This window comes from Acipenser ruthenus, chromosome 23 (assembly GCF_902713425.1).
Source record: "Acipenser ruthenus chromosome 23, fAciRut3.2 maternal haplotype, whole genome shotgun sequence".
In the NCBI taxonomy this organism is placed as follows: domain Eukaryota; kingdom Metazoa; phylum Chordata; class Actinopteri; order Acipenseriformes; family Acipenseridae; genus Acipenser; species Acipenser ruthenus.
In genome coordinates this window covers 17,084,255-17,101,946 of record NC_081211.1, presented here as the reverse complement: position 1 = coordinate 17,101,946, position 17,692 = coordinate 17,084,255, and the positions used below count along the sequence as shown (strand labels likewise).

At 40.4% G+C, this 17,692-nt stretch overlaps 2 protein-coding genes across 4 annotated transcripts; one reads left to right on the top strand and one right to left on the bottom strand.

Moving 5' to 3' along the window:
• Positions 1–246: 246 nt before the first annotated feature.
• On the bottom strand, positions 247–7,302 carry LOC117412875 (small ribosomal subunit protein RACK1). Its single transcript, XM_034021492.2, has 8 exons — positions 7,086–7,302; positions 5,838–6,009; positions 4,887–5,034; positions 3,709–3,804; positions 3,094–3,204; positions 1,260–1,400; positions 723–833; positions 247–372 (listed from the first exon to the last, which is right to left on the bottom strand). Exons 1-8 carry the CDS (start codon positions 7,192–7,194, stop codon positions 307–309), a joined length of 954 nt encoding a protein of 317 aa, XP_033877383.1. The 5' UTR covers positions 7,195–7,302; the 3' UTR covers positions 247–306.
• A 5,916-nt stretch (positions 7,303–13,218) lies between these two features.
• On the top strand, positions 13,219–17,470 carry LOC117973738 (heterogeneous nuclear ribonucleoprotein A/B-like). 3 transcript variants are annotated; one of them, XM_034926904.2, is made up of 9 exons: positions 13,219–13,330; positions 13,837–14,064; positions 14,687–14,855; positions 15,069–15,227; positions 15,328–15,459; positions 15,893–15,995; positions 16,128–16,292; positions 16,380–16,465; positions 17,128–17,470. In XM_034926904.2, the coding sequence occupies exons 2-8, from the start codon at positions 13,859–13,861 to the stop codon at positions 16,448–16,450; spliced, it is 1,005 nt and encodes a 334-aa protein (XP_034782795.1). In that variant the 5' UTR covers positions 13,219–13,330; positions 13,837–13,858; the 3' UTR covers positions 16,451–16,465; positions 17,128–17,470. The 3 variants fall into 3 exon arrangements, with proteins under 3 accessions (XP_034782795.1, XP_033878093.1, XP_034782796.1); XM_034022202.2 differs by having other exon boundaries at positions 15,328–15,483; XM_034926905.2 differs by lacking the exon at positions 16,380–16,465 and having other exon boundaries at positions 15,328–15,483.
• The last annotated feature ends 222 nt before the right edge of the window (positions 17,471–17,692 follow it).

Here is a 17,692-nt window from a genome sequence, read left to right as displayed (position 1 = left end):
TGTAGATCAGAATTCACGATTTTTGGAAAAAGCACCTTACACAAGATACACACCCTGTAACACCAGTCCATCAAGGTATAGAACTTTACCCACACAACATAGCACATGCAAGAACCCTTCCAGGAGTCAGCAGCTCCCGGCTCCTCCATCACCCTTGATACTCCTTCATAATCGTGACACTACCCAAGTGAGAATATTCAAGACAAATACTTCCACCATCACTTCACACAAAAAACAAAACACACATTTCAAATATTAGTTTTTATTCAAAGCTCCAACAGTTCTCTTCATTTTCGTAGAAAACAATTATCGTGTGCCGATGGTGACCTGCCAAACTCTGATCAGGTTGTCGGTGTAACCAGCAAACAGGGTCTGCAAAAGAGAAGCAGATTTAGTATTAGTTAGGTCCAATATCTAGTTTGACATTTAACACTATCATCCACACCACCTCTTTCCATCCATCCCAGCTATTACAATTACAAGGTGTAGCCAAGATCTGCACCCACATCGCCGTCATTATCAATTTTGTTTCAAAATGACCACCTTGGCATTTCAGTAAGCAAGACAGGCGGTCTAACTAATGCATGCTTATTTAAATCACTGTGGCCCCTCATATTTGCAGGACTTGTCCCCACTGGAAATCAGATCAGTCGTGAATGGTCAGAATGACTGGGAATGGAGCAGGCATACACAGACAGACAGAAAGGGTGAGCGCTTCTTACCTGTCCATCTGCAGACCAGGCCAGGGAAGTGCACTGTGGGGGCTCAGCCTTGCTGCTGGTGCTGATCACCTCCTGCCTCAGCTCATCAACAATGATCTTGCCTTCCAAGTCCTGTAGAGGAGGGAGACCGTTAGTTCTTATGTTACACAAATACAATCCACAGAAATCTACAGCACCATTAAAAATGCTGAACAGATCTGAATGCAGTGTGAACTCCAGGTGTAGCTGGAGTGTTTGGTGGCAATAGAATGGTACTGTAGGTTTGTACTTCTGTAAACCTTTACCTTATGGGTTCACCATTCACTTACCTAGAGTACACAGAAGGGTTGCGCTCAGAAACAGCCTCTTTATCATCACCATACAATACAGATGGCATTGAAAGTTTCATCACAGCTTACAGTTTGTGAACTCCTCATTTTGCAATTCAAAAGGCAGAAGAGATCTATTTTCCTTCTAGCAGATACTCCCACACAATTCTCCCTAGAACATGAACCCAGTGAAAGGTACAAAGGGTTGTATATTTGAGCTGCAACTCACCCAGATCTTGATGCTGGGTCCAGTAGCGGCACAGAGCCAGTATCTGTTGGGGCTGAAGCACAGAGCGTTGATTGTGTCTCCACCATCCAAAGTGTACAGGTGCTTGCCTTCATTCAGGTCCCACAGCATTGCCTGACCATCCTAATGGGGAAAACACAAAATATGATCAGTCAATCTTTGTAAACTAAAGTAAAACCAAACTATGTACACTTAAGACCTTGCATCAAATTCATAATAGCATAATCTAGGGGCCTACTCACACAAAAAAGTAAAGCTAGCATACTGACGAAATAACAAACTGAAGCCAACCTATGGGGAGCAAACAAAATTAAAAGTAACTAAAAAAGCAGACCTCACCTTACACATGTAATGCAAGTTTAACAAAGACAGATGCCTCCTTCCTACCCAGACTCCAATATGCAATAACTTCTGCTATAGTATTTCCATTGACAGTCATACCACAATTTAGATCGGTGGTTCTCCATGTAAAACAAGTACAGCAGCCTCCGCTATACCACTATGGTAGAGCGTAGGATTTTTATTATGAAAACTGTGGAGACAATTGTCACCCACTTCTGTAATAAGATACACAATTTAACAAAATAAATGTAACTAAATTAATGGAACTGCATGTTTTAAAAGAATCAACCTCCATCGTAGCCTTTCCTGGCTTTCCAGAAACATGAATCCAGATTACAGGCAGCAGTGTGTAGAACTAGGGGTGGAACAGTACATTCATGTCACAGTAAGATGTGTATCACGATACGCAGTCACGATGCAGTGTGCATCAGGATACATTTGATGGTCCTGATGAGCTATTTGTATGATGCATAGTAAGATCAATTAAACTGACTACAAAACGGGGCACTGCAACCGTGTGCTAATGTACACAAGTTGTGCCACACAGATGAGGGTTTAACCCTTTGTGGTCCATTGGCAGACTGGGTCCGACATTGCAATTATTCCTCTCAGGTCCTTTGTCGGACTGGGTCCGACATTATTATAGCAACGCAAAAAACAGGTTTCTAGTCGTTTTTTCTCCGTAAAAAGCCGAGAAAACCATTCAATTGGCGAATGGGAGCGACAGGAGCCGAGACAAGTCGAAAAAAAAAAAAAGGCGTATCTCATGAATAGTCATACATGGTATCTGGTATCAGATAACAGGGCGGTTGTAAGTAAACAAGCTGGCTGACTGTGAATCAGCGCACAGAGAACACGGACATTTGCAGAGCTTTTTGAGATGTTATAGTAATAAAATAATGACTTGGATCGCATTATTGAGGAGTTTGGTGATAAAACGAGTGATCCGGAGATGATTGATCGGTATGTACAACTTATTTTTATTATTATTTATTTCTTACATAGGTGATAGCGAACGAAAGAGTGGGGCGGGGCTGGAGATGCCTAGTGAGTGCTTTGTTGATATGCAGGGCCATTTAAACCTGTTTGACTGTGGAAAAAATACTTTTAAACAGCGCGTCTAAAATTAACTGCGTGTGTGAAAATTAATTAGACCTGGCGTGCCAGATGCGCAATTAATAAATGGACTGCAAAGGGTTAAAGAAACAAGGGTTGTGCTCAGAAACAGCCTCTTTATCATCACCGTACAATACAGATGGCATTGAAGGTTTCATCACAGCTCACCACACCCACACATTCACACAGCCTCCAAGTGAAACACTTCAGTAGTGCTGTGCACCACACCTTCCTACGGCTGGACATGCACAGCATATTTTAATTTCCCAAGGTTAAATGTGTATGTGCAAACAGGCGTCTATAATGTGCAGTTTGAATGAAAGAAGAAAGTGTATGTAACAATCTTGCTGAAGATTACCTTGCCACCAGAGGCACACAGGGAGCCATCGGGAGAGACGGTGACTGTGTTCAGATAGCCGGTGTGTCCGATGTGGTTAGTCTTCAGCTTGCAGTTAGCCAAATTCCAGACCTGGCAATTTAAACACGCACGTTTAGATACAAAACCACCATTTCACAAATCAAGTTCACACGCAAGTATTACTGCAGGCACAGAACTGGCAGTAAAGAGTCCAGGTTTGTGTCTCTACTGCCTATGGAATAGTACTTGCAACCCGATTAACAGGTTTCACACCATTAACACAAGTGTGAAACTGACAGGCACCAGTAAGCAGAGTTGAGAACCACTGTTTTCAATAACAAGTATTAGAATTTCATTATAAGCCCTAAACTTTCAAAACATATAATTTTTGTACATGTACAGATGGATTCAATTAAATAGCCATGGAGAATACATTTAATAACAGTACATGACAAGCAGTTTATGCCATTTGAATCTTAATTACATCCCATCATAATTGCAGGACTTGTCATCAAAACTTAATGGTTCAGATGATAGGACCGTGAATTTTATAATCACTGGGACACTTGGAATTAGCTAACAAAGTTAGGTTTACTGGAAGTCAAATATTCATACCTTAACCATCTTGTCCCAGCCGCAAGAGACGATGATGGGGTTGCTGCTGTTTGGAGAGAAGCGCACGCAGGAAGCCCATTCGGTGTGGCTTTCATCCTGGAGAAAAAGGGAACACCACATTAAAAGGACAAACAAAGAGCTAATCCACCATATAAGTGTGCATCTCAACTGTGTTTCAATGTGTATTTGAGGCGTGCAAGAAGTTCATTGAAACATTATAAAACCTAATTGTGCAAAAGGTTGCAGCTTTGATGCATTACGTGAATTTTCAATTCACTTTACAGTTGCGCGACAGTGTGAACAACTCCAGTACTAAAAGCACATAAAACTTTGCATATCCCATCATAATTGCAGGACTTGTCATCAAAACCAAGTGGTTCAGATGATAGGACCGTGAATTTTATAATCACTGGGACAGACTTATGGCAGCATGTACAGGCATATTCATTAATAGCATACAATTTCCACTGACAGCAAGTTACATAAAACAGCTATGCGGTGCTTTTAATATAACAGGGCCTAGGCAAGGAACAGATTTTGAAGACATGCTCAAACTACAGAGCATTGTGGTTAAATGTGATTTGAACACTTCAGAACTTGAGAATTGGAGTTCAGAGCCAATTGGAAGTGACTGCAAGAAGGGCAGGGTTGTGTTAAAGAATATTCATACTCCTTTCTAATTCTCAAGTATCGAGCTCACACAGGTGCCTAACATCTCTCCAGACACACATCAGTGCTGTAGACTAGTGATCTCCAACCTGTTCCAGTACAGTCCAGGACCTTGATTTAACTGAACTGTCCCAGCAATCAGTGAAACAGTTAACCTGGCAGGAACAAGGACAGGCTGGAGACACCAGATTCAGGGCACATCGCTACTTCAGAGCACTGCTCCAAGTTAAGATAATGAAGCAAAATCAAATTTCAGGACTCATTACTCACACTAGCCTAGCAACCAGTCCTGTGTACCAGAACTTCCCTTCTTTAGGTAAATTACCAGATGCCTGGAGTTTGCACAAAATCTACATTGTACTAATGACACTAATAGGGAGTTATACTGGAGTGCAATGTTTCAAACTCCTGATAATTTAAAGATAATTGAAGGTAGTTCAGAAACCCAGGACCAGTTTGCAGGGCTTGTGCAAGCTGCTAGCCCTGTAAAGCCCTTGGGCAGCCCCTACCTGGATTGTGTACTTGCAGACTCCCAGGGTGTTCCACAGCTTGATGGTCTTATCCCGAGAGCCAGACACAATCTGGCGGTTGTCAGCTGAGAAGGCAACACTCAAGACATCCTTGGTGTGCCCGACAAAGCGCCGGGTAGTTGTACCTCTAAAAAACACACAGAACAGACAGTCTATTTAAGCTGAACTCCGGTAGATGAGGGTGCAACAACAAGTTTCATAAAGTGCTGCAAATCCTTCATGCACAAAATCTGCCTAATTATTATGCATATAGTATTTTACAGATACAGAATGGTCACTACAGGTTTGTCTGTGTTCCACAATACAAAACACAGTGTTTGCTTAACTAAAATGTAGCGCGGTTTTAATTTAACCATTTACTTTGTCAGCACTGTTATGTACCGACAACTCAAAGCTGTTTCACCATTTAAAAAGTAAACACTAGCCTCCAGAGTGTTAAACTTTGCCACTTTCCCATCAGCATTGCAGGTTGTCATCAATGGTTCAGATGATAGGACCGCAAATAAGATAATCACTGGGACAGACTTAAAGGCACTAAACGGTTTATATTTTACAAGCAAAACCCTGACCTAGATAGGTGGTCTATATGTACAGAGATCCAACACTAGAGGTTCACACACCACAAAACGATTATTCAGATCCACAGGTAAGGGACATTGGTGCGGATAGGACTAGTTTACCATTCCAAGTTAAACGTGAAGAAACAGCTGCTGGATTTGTGTGGATTGCTGTTCTCAGAGTCCAAGAAAAGCAGCAATCACAAATCAAGCAGCAGTTTATTCACTTGGAATGGGAAACTCACCCAATCAACATCAATGACCCTCGTCTGTGGAGATCTGAAGAATCACATATTGGTGTGAAGTACAACTGCTTAGTATTGCTACACTGACAATCCCAAACACAGCAGCAGCAGCATGCCAACACACTTACGTAGTCAGGTCCCAAAGTCGAAGCGTTCCATCCCAAGATCCAGACAGAGCAAACTGACCGTCAGAGGAGATGACCACATCGCTGACGAAGTGGGAGTGGCCGCGGAGGGCGCGCTGGGGGATGCCATAGTTGGTCTCATCCCTGGTCAGCTTCCACATGATGATAGACTTATCTAAAGGTTGAACACAGTCATGTATTAGCATTGCACACACACAAAAAAAGGAAGATTTGGGGTACAAGACACTATTTTCACACTTCTAGGTCTGTCTTGCTGTATCCCAACACCATTAATAGTAACCTGACTGTTTGACTTCAATATTGTAGCTTTAAAAAACTTTTCCTTCATTTACAAAAAAAAAAAGACAAAACTCATTACTGTACATACTTAACTGTATTAGACCAACCTAAACCACCATTTTGTTTACTTAATTTGACCAAAGGGCCATGTTTAGCGGTTCAGAGCAGTTCTGTTCATTCAAGAGAAGATTCCTAACAAGAAGGATTTCTGCTTTATTGACAGGTCACTTAAGGCAATGGTAAAATGTATTTGTAGGCCTGGGGTGATGCCTTCGATAATCTTGTACCTACACATTAGTTTGACTATAGACATCTACACATATTTTATAAAAACGAACTACTGCAAAGAACCAATTTCTAATCAATTTCTTTGTTTTTAAACATTACCAAGCAGTCCGGCAATTTCCTGCTTTATACCGCTATTCACAGTACTAGTTGTATGCAACGATGAAAACGAGCCGGTGCCTGTTAGTTTTGAAAAACATGGGTATTCACTTTGATAAACTGAAACATTTTACATATTAAATGCGTATTAAAATAAAATTATTTTCAAATAGACGTTTACAACGCATCACCCATAACAATAGTAACCTTATACTAGCACATATTTTAAACGGGTTTCAACTTCACATAACGCAGCCAAATTTGCTACAAAGAACAAAAATAAAAACTACACCACTCAGGTGTCGCATTTAACTGAAAGCGTTATATTTCATTTATCTACCCAAGCAGGACACGCGTTTCCTGCTGCGTTTCATACTGTTGTCATAAAACTATCAATTAAACTATGTACTTCTTTTTTATTAATATTATTTTTAACGCCAATACTGCCTGTGTTGTGCTGTAGTTTCAACCACTTTCGTGACAGTCATCGTCCACTTTCCCCCTATACCACGTAGCCTACCACAGCAGCCCGTGCATGATGGCGGCGGGCCGGGGCGACAGGGTTACCTCTGGATGCAGAGAGAATCATATCTGGAAACTGCGGAGTGGTAGCAATCTGGGTGACCCAGCCATTGTGGCCTTTGAGGGTCCCTCTTAGAGTCATCTGCTCGGTCATTTTGGCGACGATACACGATGCCTTTCAATGAGGATGGAGTCGGATTGCGATCGGAGCCAATGGCCACCCTGCTCCTCTCAGATACAGGCACAAGGAAAGAGGAAGAGCTGACCCAGAAACGGAACTAAAAAAGGCACCCAGAGGGACGTGTTGCATTGTGGGTACACGGAGGTTAGCTGCAAAAAACATCACAAACCTGTTGCAGCTGCACGTGAAACGCTGTTTAAATACGATTTCACCCAAATTATAATTCCTCGGCAAAAGCCTGAGGAAACTAAACAATTACTGTCAAATTTACCATGGTAAACTTTGATATTGTCAAGAACAGCTTACCTTGCTGCCCATGCATGTACTACACATGCCCCACTCTCACAATGCTGTGACATACCATGTGTGTCTGTGGCTGTGTTTATTATGAATTCACTGCATTTGCTACGCTTCAGTACGCTAAACCTTTCAAAAATGTTAGGCAAAGAAACAAAGCAGATTTTTTTTTGTTTTCTATATGATGGTTTTACAGTAAACAACTACACAGCTGAGATTTCAACAGAGGCATAGGAGACAAACACCTTCTTACATTATGTACAAAATATATTTCAAACTAAACCCAGGCAGTTTGGTTCAGGTGACTGAGCTTGTGTACCATTTTCACAAACGATGTCCAGTCAAGCACCAACTCTTCAGACTGCATCCTTTCACATTACTGAGTACTTCACTTGTATTGGGTCTGCTTGAGGGAGGAGAAATTGAGACTTAAGAACCGGTTTGTTTCAAATCCCACAGCCACTACAACAGTTGCAGGCTGGTACAAAACATGCTGGAGAGCTCCTCCAATGGACTGCAGCTCTAACATTTCAACAGGATAATGCACACTTTGCATATTATTTACAATTGTAAAGTAATGGTTGGTTCTTGAAACCAAAGTGTAGCCTATTGTTCGGACTAAGAACCCAAATTAACTATAAATAAATATAAACTTATAAGAGGTAAATTGTGATCAAATATAGAAGCGTCTTGCTCTACAGTATCAGGCTATGCCCCGGCACCCAGGATTACCTCTGGAAATAACACTTTCACTGTCTGCCACGGCTCTCCTCTTCAGTTTCATATTAAAACAAAACCTTTTGCGCAGCCTGTTTTCTGAAAACATGCCTTGTTGACAGCCACTTTGATTTATACCCTCCAAAGGTTGTTTCAAGGATACAAGCTTCCTGCTTTTCTTTTGAAACCTACTCGCCACTTACAGACGTGCTCAAATTTGTTGGTACCCCTCCACAAAAAACGAAGAATGCACAATTTTCTCTGAAATAACTTGAAACTGACAAAAGTAATTGGCATCCACCATTGTTTATTCCATATTTAATAGAAATCAGACTTTGCTTTTGATTTTTTATTCAACATAATATTGTAAATAATAAAACAAATGAAAATGGCATGGACAAAAATGATGGGACCGCTAACCTAATATTTTGTTGCACAACCTTTAGAGGCAATCACTGCAATCAAACGTTTTCTGTAGCTCTCAATGAGACTTCTGCACCTGTTAACAGGTAGTTTGGCCCACTCTTCCTGAGCAAACTGCTCCAGCTGTCTCAGGTTTGATGGGTGGCTTCTCCAGACTGCAAGTTTCAGCTCTTTCCATAGATGTTCGATAGGATTCAGATCAGGACTCATAGAAGGCCACTTCAGACTAGTCCAATGTTTTGTTCTTATCCATTCTTGGGTGCTTTTAGCTGTGTGTTTTGGGTCATTATCCTGTTGGAGGACCCATGACCTGCGACTGAGACAGAGCTTTCTGACACTGGGCAGTAAGTTTCGCTCCAGAATGCCTTGATAGTCTTGAGATTTCATTGTGCCCTGCACAGATTCAAGGCACCCTGTGCCAGGCGCAGCAAAGCAGCCCCAAAACATAACCGAGCCTCCTCCATGTTTCACTGTAGGTATGGTGTTCTTTTCTTTGAAAGATTAATTTTTTCGTCTGTGAACATAGACCTGATGTGACTTGCCAAAAAGCTCCAGTTTTGACTCATCTGTCCAAAGGACATTCTCCCAGAAGGATTGTAGCTTGTCAATATGCATTTTATCAAATTCCAGTCTGGCTTTTTTATGTTTTTCTTTCAAAAGTGGAATCCTCCTGGGTCTTCTTCTATGGAGCCCACTTTCGCTCAAAAAGCGACGGATGGTGCGATCAGAAACTGACGTACCTTCACCTTGGAGTTCAGCTTGTATCTCTTTGGCAGTTATCCTTGGTTCTTTTTCTACCATTCGCACTATCCTTCTGTTCAATCTGGGGTCGATTCTCCTCTTGCAGCTGCGCCCAGGGAGGTTGGCTACAGTTCCATGGACCTTAAACTTCTTAATAATATTTGCAACTGTTGTCACAGGAACATCAAGCTGCTTGGAGATGGTCTTGTAGCCTTTACCTTTACCATGCTTGTCTATTATTTTCTTTCTGATCTCCTCAGATAGCTCTCTCCTTTGCTTTCTCTGGTCCATGTTCAGTGTGGTGCACACAATGATACCAAACAGCACAGTGACTACTTTTCTCCATTTAAATAGGCTGAATGACTGATTACAAGATTAGAGACATGTGTGATACTAATTAAAGAAACTAATTAGTGTGAAATATCACTATAATCCAATTATTTATTATCTTTTCTAAGGGTTACCAACAAATGTGTCCAGGCCATTTTAGAATATCTTTGTAGAATAAGCAATAATTCATCTCTTTTCACAGCTTCTTTGCTTTATTCTATGACATACCAAAGGCATGCAAGTATACATGATAAAATAGCTTTTAATTTCATCACTTTTCAGGAGGAATGAAGCATTATTTCAATGAGCTGTAAGGGTACCAACAAATTTGAGCACGTCTGTAGGTACCTCTGGTGCCAAATAGACACTTGCAACACTATGGGGGTTATAATGACATTTTAAAACTGTTATAGCTTACCAAGCAAAACAGAAATTGAAACAAAAAACATACATGGTACAGCACATTTTGCATGGGAAACATACAGTACTATCTTATTTTATTAAGTGTATAAGCATGGGAAACTACCTTTTTATTTAGTGTGTCCAATTATCATTTTCCACCAATTTGGAATGCCCAATTGCTTTTCTCCTCAATGAAGATTCAGTGGGCGTCCTCTGATCCCACGACCAAGCCATTTTCCTTTTTCACCCAGGAACTCGAGAGCAGATGTCAGTGAGCTACCGGCCTCTGGAGGGCAAAGGCCAGCCCTGCAGGTGCCCGCCTTTGAGCTCACTGGGCGCCTGTCCAGCAGGGTTTGCTGTAGAGCAATGAGGAGAAACAGTCCCTCCTGGGTTTATCTCCCTCACCCATGGCCTGAGCCAATGTGAAGCTTCCTTCGGAATCCCCAGTGATGATGGACATAGTTCACACAGCCAGGACGTGAACTTGTGCTGTATGACTCACCTTGGGCACCATGCAGCTGCGCTTCTACCAGGTGAGCCACTCGGGGAGTTTCTGAAAAAAGGCTGCAGATTTAAAAATACAATTATTAAAGTAAAATTGATTCCAGAAAAAAAGAAGCATTCGATTTAGCAAATTGTAACTGTACTTTGTGTGGATGCTGGAATGGTAGACACTGCAAGGTGATAATGTACTTTCAGTAAGCCTGGACACTATCCAAACACATTTTTGTTAATTTTAAAACATGCAAAAACTGAACTCCATTAACTGTACTTTTTCTACAGTTGACATTTATGGTCAAAACTAATGATAAACAGCTTGGGTGTTTGTAGCGGGCTTTAACCCACATCTCAGTTGTTTCTCTGGCTACCAAACAATGAGTACACAAACTAAAAAGCAGAAACCTGTCTAATTAAAACAGAATGGGAACTGGCTTGCATGAATGCTGTGTAGAAAGAAAACTGTGATAGAACCCCTACGTTCAGATTTTTGGTAACAAAATGGCGGTAACTTGTTGGCAATTGCTATCTGTTGACTACATGTGTGACATTTTGCATTCAAATGCTTTTCATATGCCCCACCCATACGTTAGACTTCGCTATCACTCGTGGTTTAAATATTCCGAATTTCAGTTTCAGTTTCAGTTTTCCTTGCATGTTACCTTTGGGTGATATTGTCTGTAGACAGGAGGTACATTTTCATTGTTATGCTGATGATACTCAAACCGCGGGACACCTCGGCTGAAAATACTCTGACTTGCTGACCTTAAGCAATGAGTGTCAAAAAATGTTTTAATGTCAAACTCAGACAAAACATAGATTATGCTTTTACAATATAATTTTATATAGCACATTTCACGACAGTTATCACAAAGCATTGTACAATCACAGAATCAATGAAATAATCTAAATCCATCTGATTTTACACTTGGTAGTTTCTCTTCTGAGTTGAAGGCTGAAATTTGAAATTTGGATGTAATTTTTGATCTAGATCTTTCATTCGAGCCACACATTAGGAAAGTAACCGGTGTATTTTTTTCATTTAGCCCATCTTGCTCGTTTGGTTGTTAGTAGCTTATTGATCCCAGAATCTCATCAAGCAGCTTCTTGAAGGACCGCAGGGTGTCAGCTTCAACAACATTACTGGGGAGTTGGTTCCAGACCCCAACAATTCTGTGTAAAAAAGTGCCTCCTATTTTCTGTTCTGAATGCCCCTTTATCTAATCTCCATTTGTGACCCCTGGTCCTTGTTTCTTTTTTCAGGTCAAAAAAGTCCCCTGGGCCGAAAAGTAGCAGGGTTTTGCTACAACTGTTTAAATAACATCTGTATTTTTTATTTTCCTTGTTAACATCCTGACAACTTTTTACACTTATAACTTTAAAATCTGTTTCAAAGCTCTTTTCAAAATGTCTGCTCTAGTGCACTGACAGTGTAAGGATTATTGCCCACATTGTCACACAGGCAACACAGCAATAATGATCCATGATGAGGTAAGGAACAGAAAAGCCAGAGCACTTGTTATGTGTTTTTTTTTTTAAATTATTTTTTTAAAATCGCTTTCAATCAATTGAATTTGTAACACCTTCAAAAGGTTACTTTGTGAAGGTATAGGCTAAGTTACAATTCAATCAGCCTCTGTATAGCTTTGTTTGGCATTTGCTGTTTTTTTCTTCAGTGGCCTTTTTATTTTTCAGTAAATTTAAGCAACACTGGCACAAACTTTAGAATATAACGGATTTGAGATAGCCGTTTAAACAAAGCATTGCATCTTACAGGATCTTTTTCTAGGTTTGATCTGTTTAACCCCAATTGCATTTAAACTTCAACATTTTTAAGTGACAGTGCCACACATTGGAAACAAGGGTGCTTATGGGAAACATAAACCTGCCTCTTAAAATCCAATTTCTAACAAACATATCCCTGTACCCTATGCCTCTAGTCGTGTAAAAACTACAACTTTGTTTTCAGATAGACACAAAATGATATGAGGTCTTTAAAATAATCCAATGGAACAAACTCCAAAATTCTAACACTGCCCACATGAAAAGGAAACGACCTGTTATGTGATATAGAAAAAAATAAGTGTTGCCGTACGCACATTATACACAGATTCGTGGAAACAACTCAACTTATGCATCGGTTACGTGCAACTGTCAACAAAGCGTAAAATGTAACACGTTTAAACTATAATACAAACAAAACACAGAGTATATTTGAGTCTGCAGACGCAACATCTCACTGACATGCATGCGAGTGTTAATAATACCCCTCCTCCGGCCCTACTTCCATCCCCTTATGTAAACGATAAGTATCTTGCGAAAAAAAACATAACGCACATATAAATATGGGAAAAGTTGTAAAATCTAAAAAGTCGTGAAGAAATGATAAACAAATATTTACGGCAAGAGTTAATCACGTGTTATTTTGCTTTTTATTTGTTTAAAAAGAAAACATTTTATCTTTCTGCGCACAACCACTTTAAAAAATGCTCCGTGGGCGGAAAAGAGAGGCGGTGAGAGCGTAAGTGTGTGATACTCCAATGAGTAGTGGCGATCAATGTGATTGACAGTGGTATACGGCCAATAAGGATCGTCTTTATTGAACCAAGCAGCTTACCCGGTACTATAAGAACTGCCACGAGTTGGCATTGTGAGGGAGAGTCCATCTTGAGACCAGTCTCCAGTTCTGCGTTTGTGAGCAGTAAGAAATATATTCTATTGTAACAGTTGTTTGGCGCTGAATAGTGATCTTTATTTGAAATTCCCTTTTCAAATACGGTTATATAGAGATTTTAGTTTGCGGTCATGCGGTATTTTATGTCAAATATAGTGTTAAACTGTCCGTGAAATGTATGCGGCCTATGTTATGTAAGAAGCCGCACGCTAGTAAAAGAAAATGTCGCTTTGTTCCGGTGAAATTAGGTTTTATATTATATTCGTGAATTTTAAAAACATCTGTGGCTTTAAATATTTTGGAAGTGTTTTTTTAATCGGTTTTGCTAATGTTTGATATTTAAGGTGTGTTTTATCACGATTAGCGTGAAATTTAAATGATTTGTTTACGTATATTTCTTATATCAAGCTAACTGTAATAAGACTTCACTTTAATTTTGAGGTGTGCTGAGACCGCCGTGTATGTAATGAGCGCGCCTTGAGGGCACTGCAATGAGGAAGTTGCAGTTTTAAACACCGCCTTTCGTTGTATAGGTAACTAACAAAAAAACAGATCATGTCTGACGCCGAGCAACAGCTTATGGAAACCTCCGAGAACGGCCATGAGGGAGAGGAGGAATCGAATGGAGCCGAGCAAGCAGAACAAGCAGCAGAACACACGGAAGACGACGTTAAGCAGGAGGAAACGGCGGAGGGAGATCCTCAGAATGGTGCAACAGAAGGGGATCAGATCAATGCCAGCAAGAGCGAGGAGGATGCAGGGTAAGGGATTGGCGGTTATAAAACGCTACAATTATTTATTGCGGAAGGTGCTAGGAAAATAATTGCGTGTAGTTGTTGTGGGGGGTAGCTGCTTGACCTCCTTTGTTCCTCCGGTCTTTGTTGGCGCCATGTGCTAGTATAGGGTGGGGGATGGGCTGAATACTTGCAATTATACAGCTTTTGTGCTTTAGCGCCTTTCCTGTACAGGATCGATTGGCAAGAGCAGATAAGATTTTTATGATGGATTAAATATGTGCTCTGATATACAGCCACTCCACTTCCCAAACAAAGCTTTTCTCTTATTTGTACTATTTCGTTCGGCAGTGTTCATTGTGGCCTCTGCGTTGGGCAGTGTTACATGGCCACTAAATGGAATTGTTTCATGTTCTGCTTGGTTACTAATACTATAGGGTGTTGGCTTTTCTATCTCTGCTCCTAAAATTTAGTTTTGAAATTCATAGAATAAATTGTGTCCCGGTGATTAAAATATCACGGTCCTATCATCAGACATGTTATGAATGATGACAAGTCCTGCAATTATGAAGGGACACCAATGCTTCATGCTGTTGTCTGAACCTGGTTAAAATCCAAACTAAAAGGTACTGAATGTCTCCCCATGCAGGAAAATGTTTGTTGGTGGGCTCAGTTGGGACACAAGCAAAAAAGACCTTAAAGACTACTTTTCCAAGTTTGGAGAAGTGACTGACTGCACTATCAAGATGGATCCCAACACAGGAAGATCAAGAGGGTTTGGTTTTATCCTCTTCAAAGAAGCTGCTGGTGTAGACAAGGTGAGTAAACAAACAGCTTCAATGTGTTAGCTTATTAGTGCTGGCTACTCATTTGATTAAGTAGCCATTTCATTCTATAATCTATGTAAAATCTGTCCAAAGCATGTTTGTGTTGCATCATTAACTTGGCCTGTAGCTTTAAAATGAACCCACAAAAAAGCTGGTTTTAAGACTGATGCTTAACTTGTTAGTTGTTGGTTTTTTTTTTTTTAGGTCCTGGAACAGAAGGAGCACAGGCTTGACGGGCGACAGATCGACCCGAAGAAGGCAATGGCTATGAAAAAGGAGCCAGTCAAGAAAATCTTTGTTGGTGGTCTGAACCCAGAGACAACAGAAGAAAAGATCAGAGAATACTTTGGAACCTATGGAGAGGTAAACAAGTAACCAAATATTAACTCTTTCCTGTTTGCCAAGTACCTTAAGTTGATCATCGAAGTACATTTGTGCTCTCTGACCGTGCCTTTCATTTCAGATTGAATCCATTGAGCTTCCAATGGACCCAAAGACTAACAAAAGGAGGGGCTTTGTATTCATCACATTCAAAGAAGAATCTCCCGTTAAAAAAATCCTTGAGAAAAAATACCATAACGTTAGTGGAAGCAAGGTAACAAACGGGAAGGATGGCCTTGTACGTATATTTTTATTTCTATTTTATACTGAAGCATTAAGAATGTTTGTATGTAGGAGACGGTAAGGTGAGGCTTCCATTCTGCCATTGGTTTATAAACAAGTTTAGGAAATCTAAACCATTTAATTTTTAAATTGGCAGGATGTGACTTTCCTAAATTTAGATCATTCTGATCCACATTTGTGACAAACTGGAGTTTGGGTTTATTCAGTGAGGGTGGTGGATTAAATATTAGTTTGAAGGTGGTGTTCTGTACACCCTTAGATTTGCTGCATGTTGACCAGATATAAGATGCATATTAAGCCTTCTAAACTTGAATAGTCTTTCTCTCTCTAAATAGATTAAATGTAAATTGTAGAGTACATTCATTATAGAAGCGTGTTGTACTAACACTTCCCTCTCTTTACAGTGTGAAATTAAAATTGCGCAGCCCAAGGAAGTCTACCAGCAGCAGCAGTTCGGTGGCCGTAGTTTTGGTGGCAGAGGCAGGGGAGGCCGTGGTGGAGGAGGAGGTAAGTGTCTAAAATACTTGTAGTGAACAGTTGGCATGCTTCCTTAGTTCAGTGTTTATTAGTCCTAGTTGACAAGCCTTTTTCCTGGCGCAGATCAAGACCACCTTTTACAGAAGGCATTTTATTTTACAGGCCAAAACCAGAACTGGAACCAGGGTTACAATAACTACTGGAATCAGGGCTATGGCAACCAGGGGTATGGCTATGGTGGACAGCAAGGATACGGTGGCTATGGTGGATACGGAAACTACGACTACACTGGCTACTACGGATATGGGCAGGGGGGTTATGATTACAGTAAGTATGAGCATTAAATCTTTAATTCTAGTTGTTTAACTTGTCTTTGCGCAATAGAACTCAGCCCCTTTCTCTTTCATTCTCCAGACCAGGGCAATACAAGCTATGGAAAAACTCCAAGACGTGGAGGCCACCAGAGTAGCTACAAGCCATACTGATCACATGTAGTACAGGTATGCATTGAAGCATGATTATGGTGGCTTGACAATGTAGTTCTAGTGATGCGTAGTTAACGCTCTCTGAAAGTGCCATAATCCGGATATGTGATTTAGTCAATTTGGATTATGTAACTTGTTCCAAAGTCCTCAATTGGGGAACTTGAGCGTTTTTGGACTGGATCTTTTAAATGGATCCGTGCTACTGATCTATAGAAAAGCTGTTAACAGTGGCTTTGCACACCAGTCCATTTGTTTTTATTGGGGGACAACTGAGCCTGGCATTTCCCACACAACCTTACCACAAGCTATTTGAATTGATTGTGTGTGAACAAGGGTTGAGAAGGTGGTTGGCCAGGCTAAAACTTGTAAATTTGTACCAAGGGATCAGTGCTTGTAGTTGCATTCTAGTAGCACCTCTTTAATTGTCTATCTATAAATATGCCCTGTACTAAATTCCTGCTCAATTCGACTCCTATTTAAAAAATAAAGCATCTGACTCTTGGCCCCCCAAAGGGCTAATAGAACCTGATCTCTTAAAATTGCAAATAAAGGGAGCATTCTGTGCAGCATTAGGAACTTGCCTGTAGACCATGCTTACACTTGCTATTCAACTTTCATACCACTCCGTAGCATCCAGACAGCTTGCAACATGTTTATCTTTTTGTTTTACTTTTAAGGACTAAAATAAAAGAATTCAAGATCCAGGGTCCCCTTCATACTGCTGCAGTAAATACGGGGGCTGACTTTCCTTTGGAGTTGGCAGATTTAAAAGACTCATGCTCCATTTGTACAGAACAAGTGAGGAATTGGGGAAGCAAATGTCACTTTTCCACTTTTTATTTTATATTTTGTGTCCATATACATTTCCAGAGATGGAAGTGTTATTTTTACTGTACTTTTTGGTACCTATTTTGAATCTAATGTATTGTAAGGTTGTATTTTACTTGTCTACTGGATTTACCACAATATGCGATCGAAGCTGTCGGGGAGCTTTTGAAATAAAAAAACAATTTTGAGTAATTTCAGTGTGTTTCTAGATTTACTTTACTGTTTAAATTGTGCCAAGTGTGGAAGCAAGATGCATAGCTACTGAGTGAAATGGAGGGTTTTTTTTCTAATCATTGGAAAGTGCTATGATGTATAGTTGATGGCTGGTAGCAAAGGACAACCTTGATGCAGGTTCTAAACACTTTTTTTTTTTTTTTTTTCCTTAGTTTTATAAAAGCTTTGCGATTTAGATTA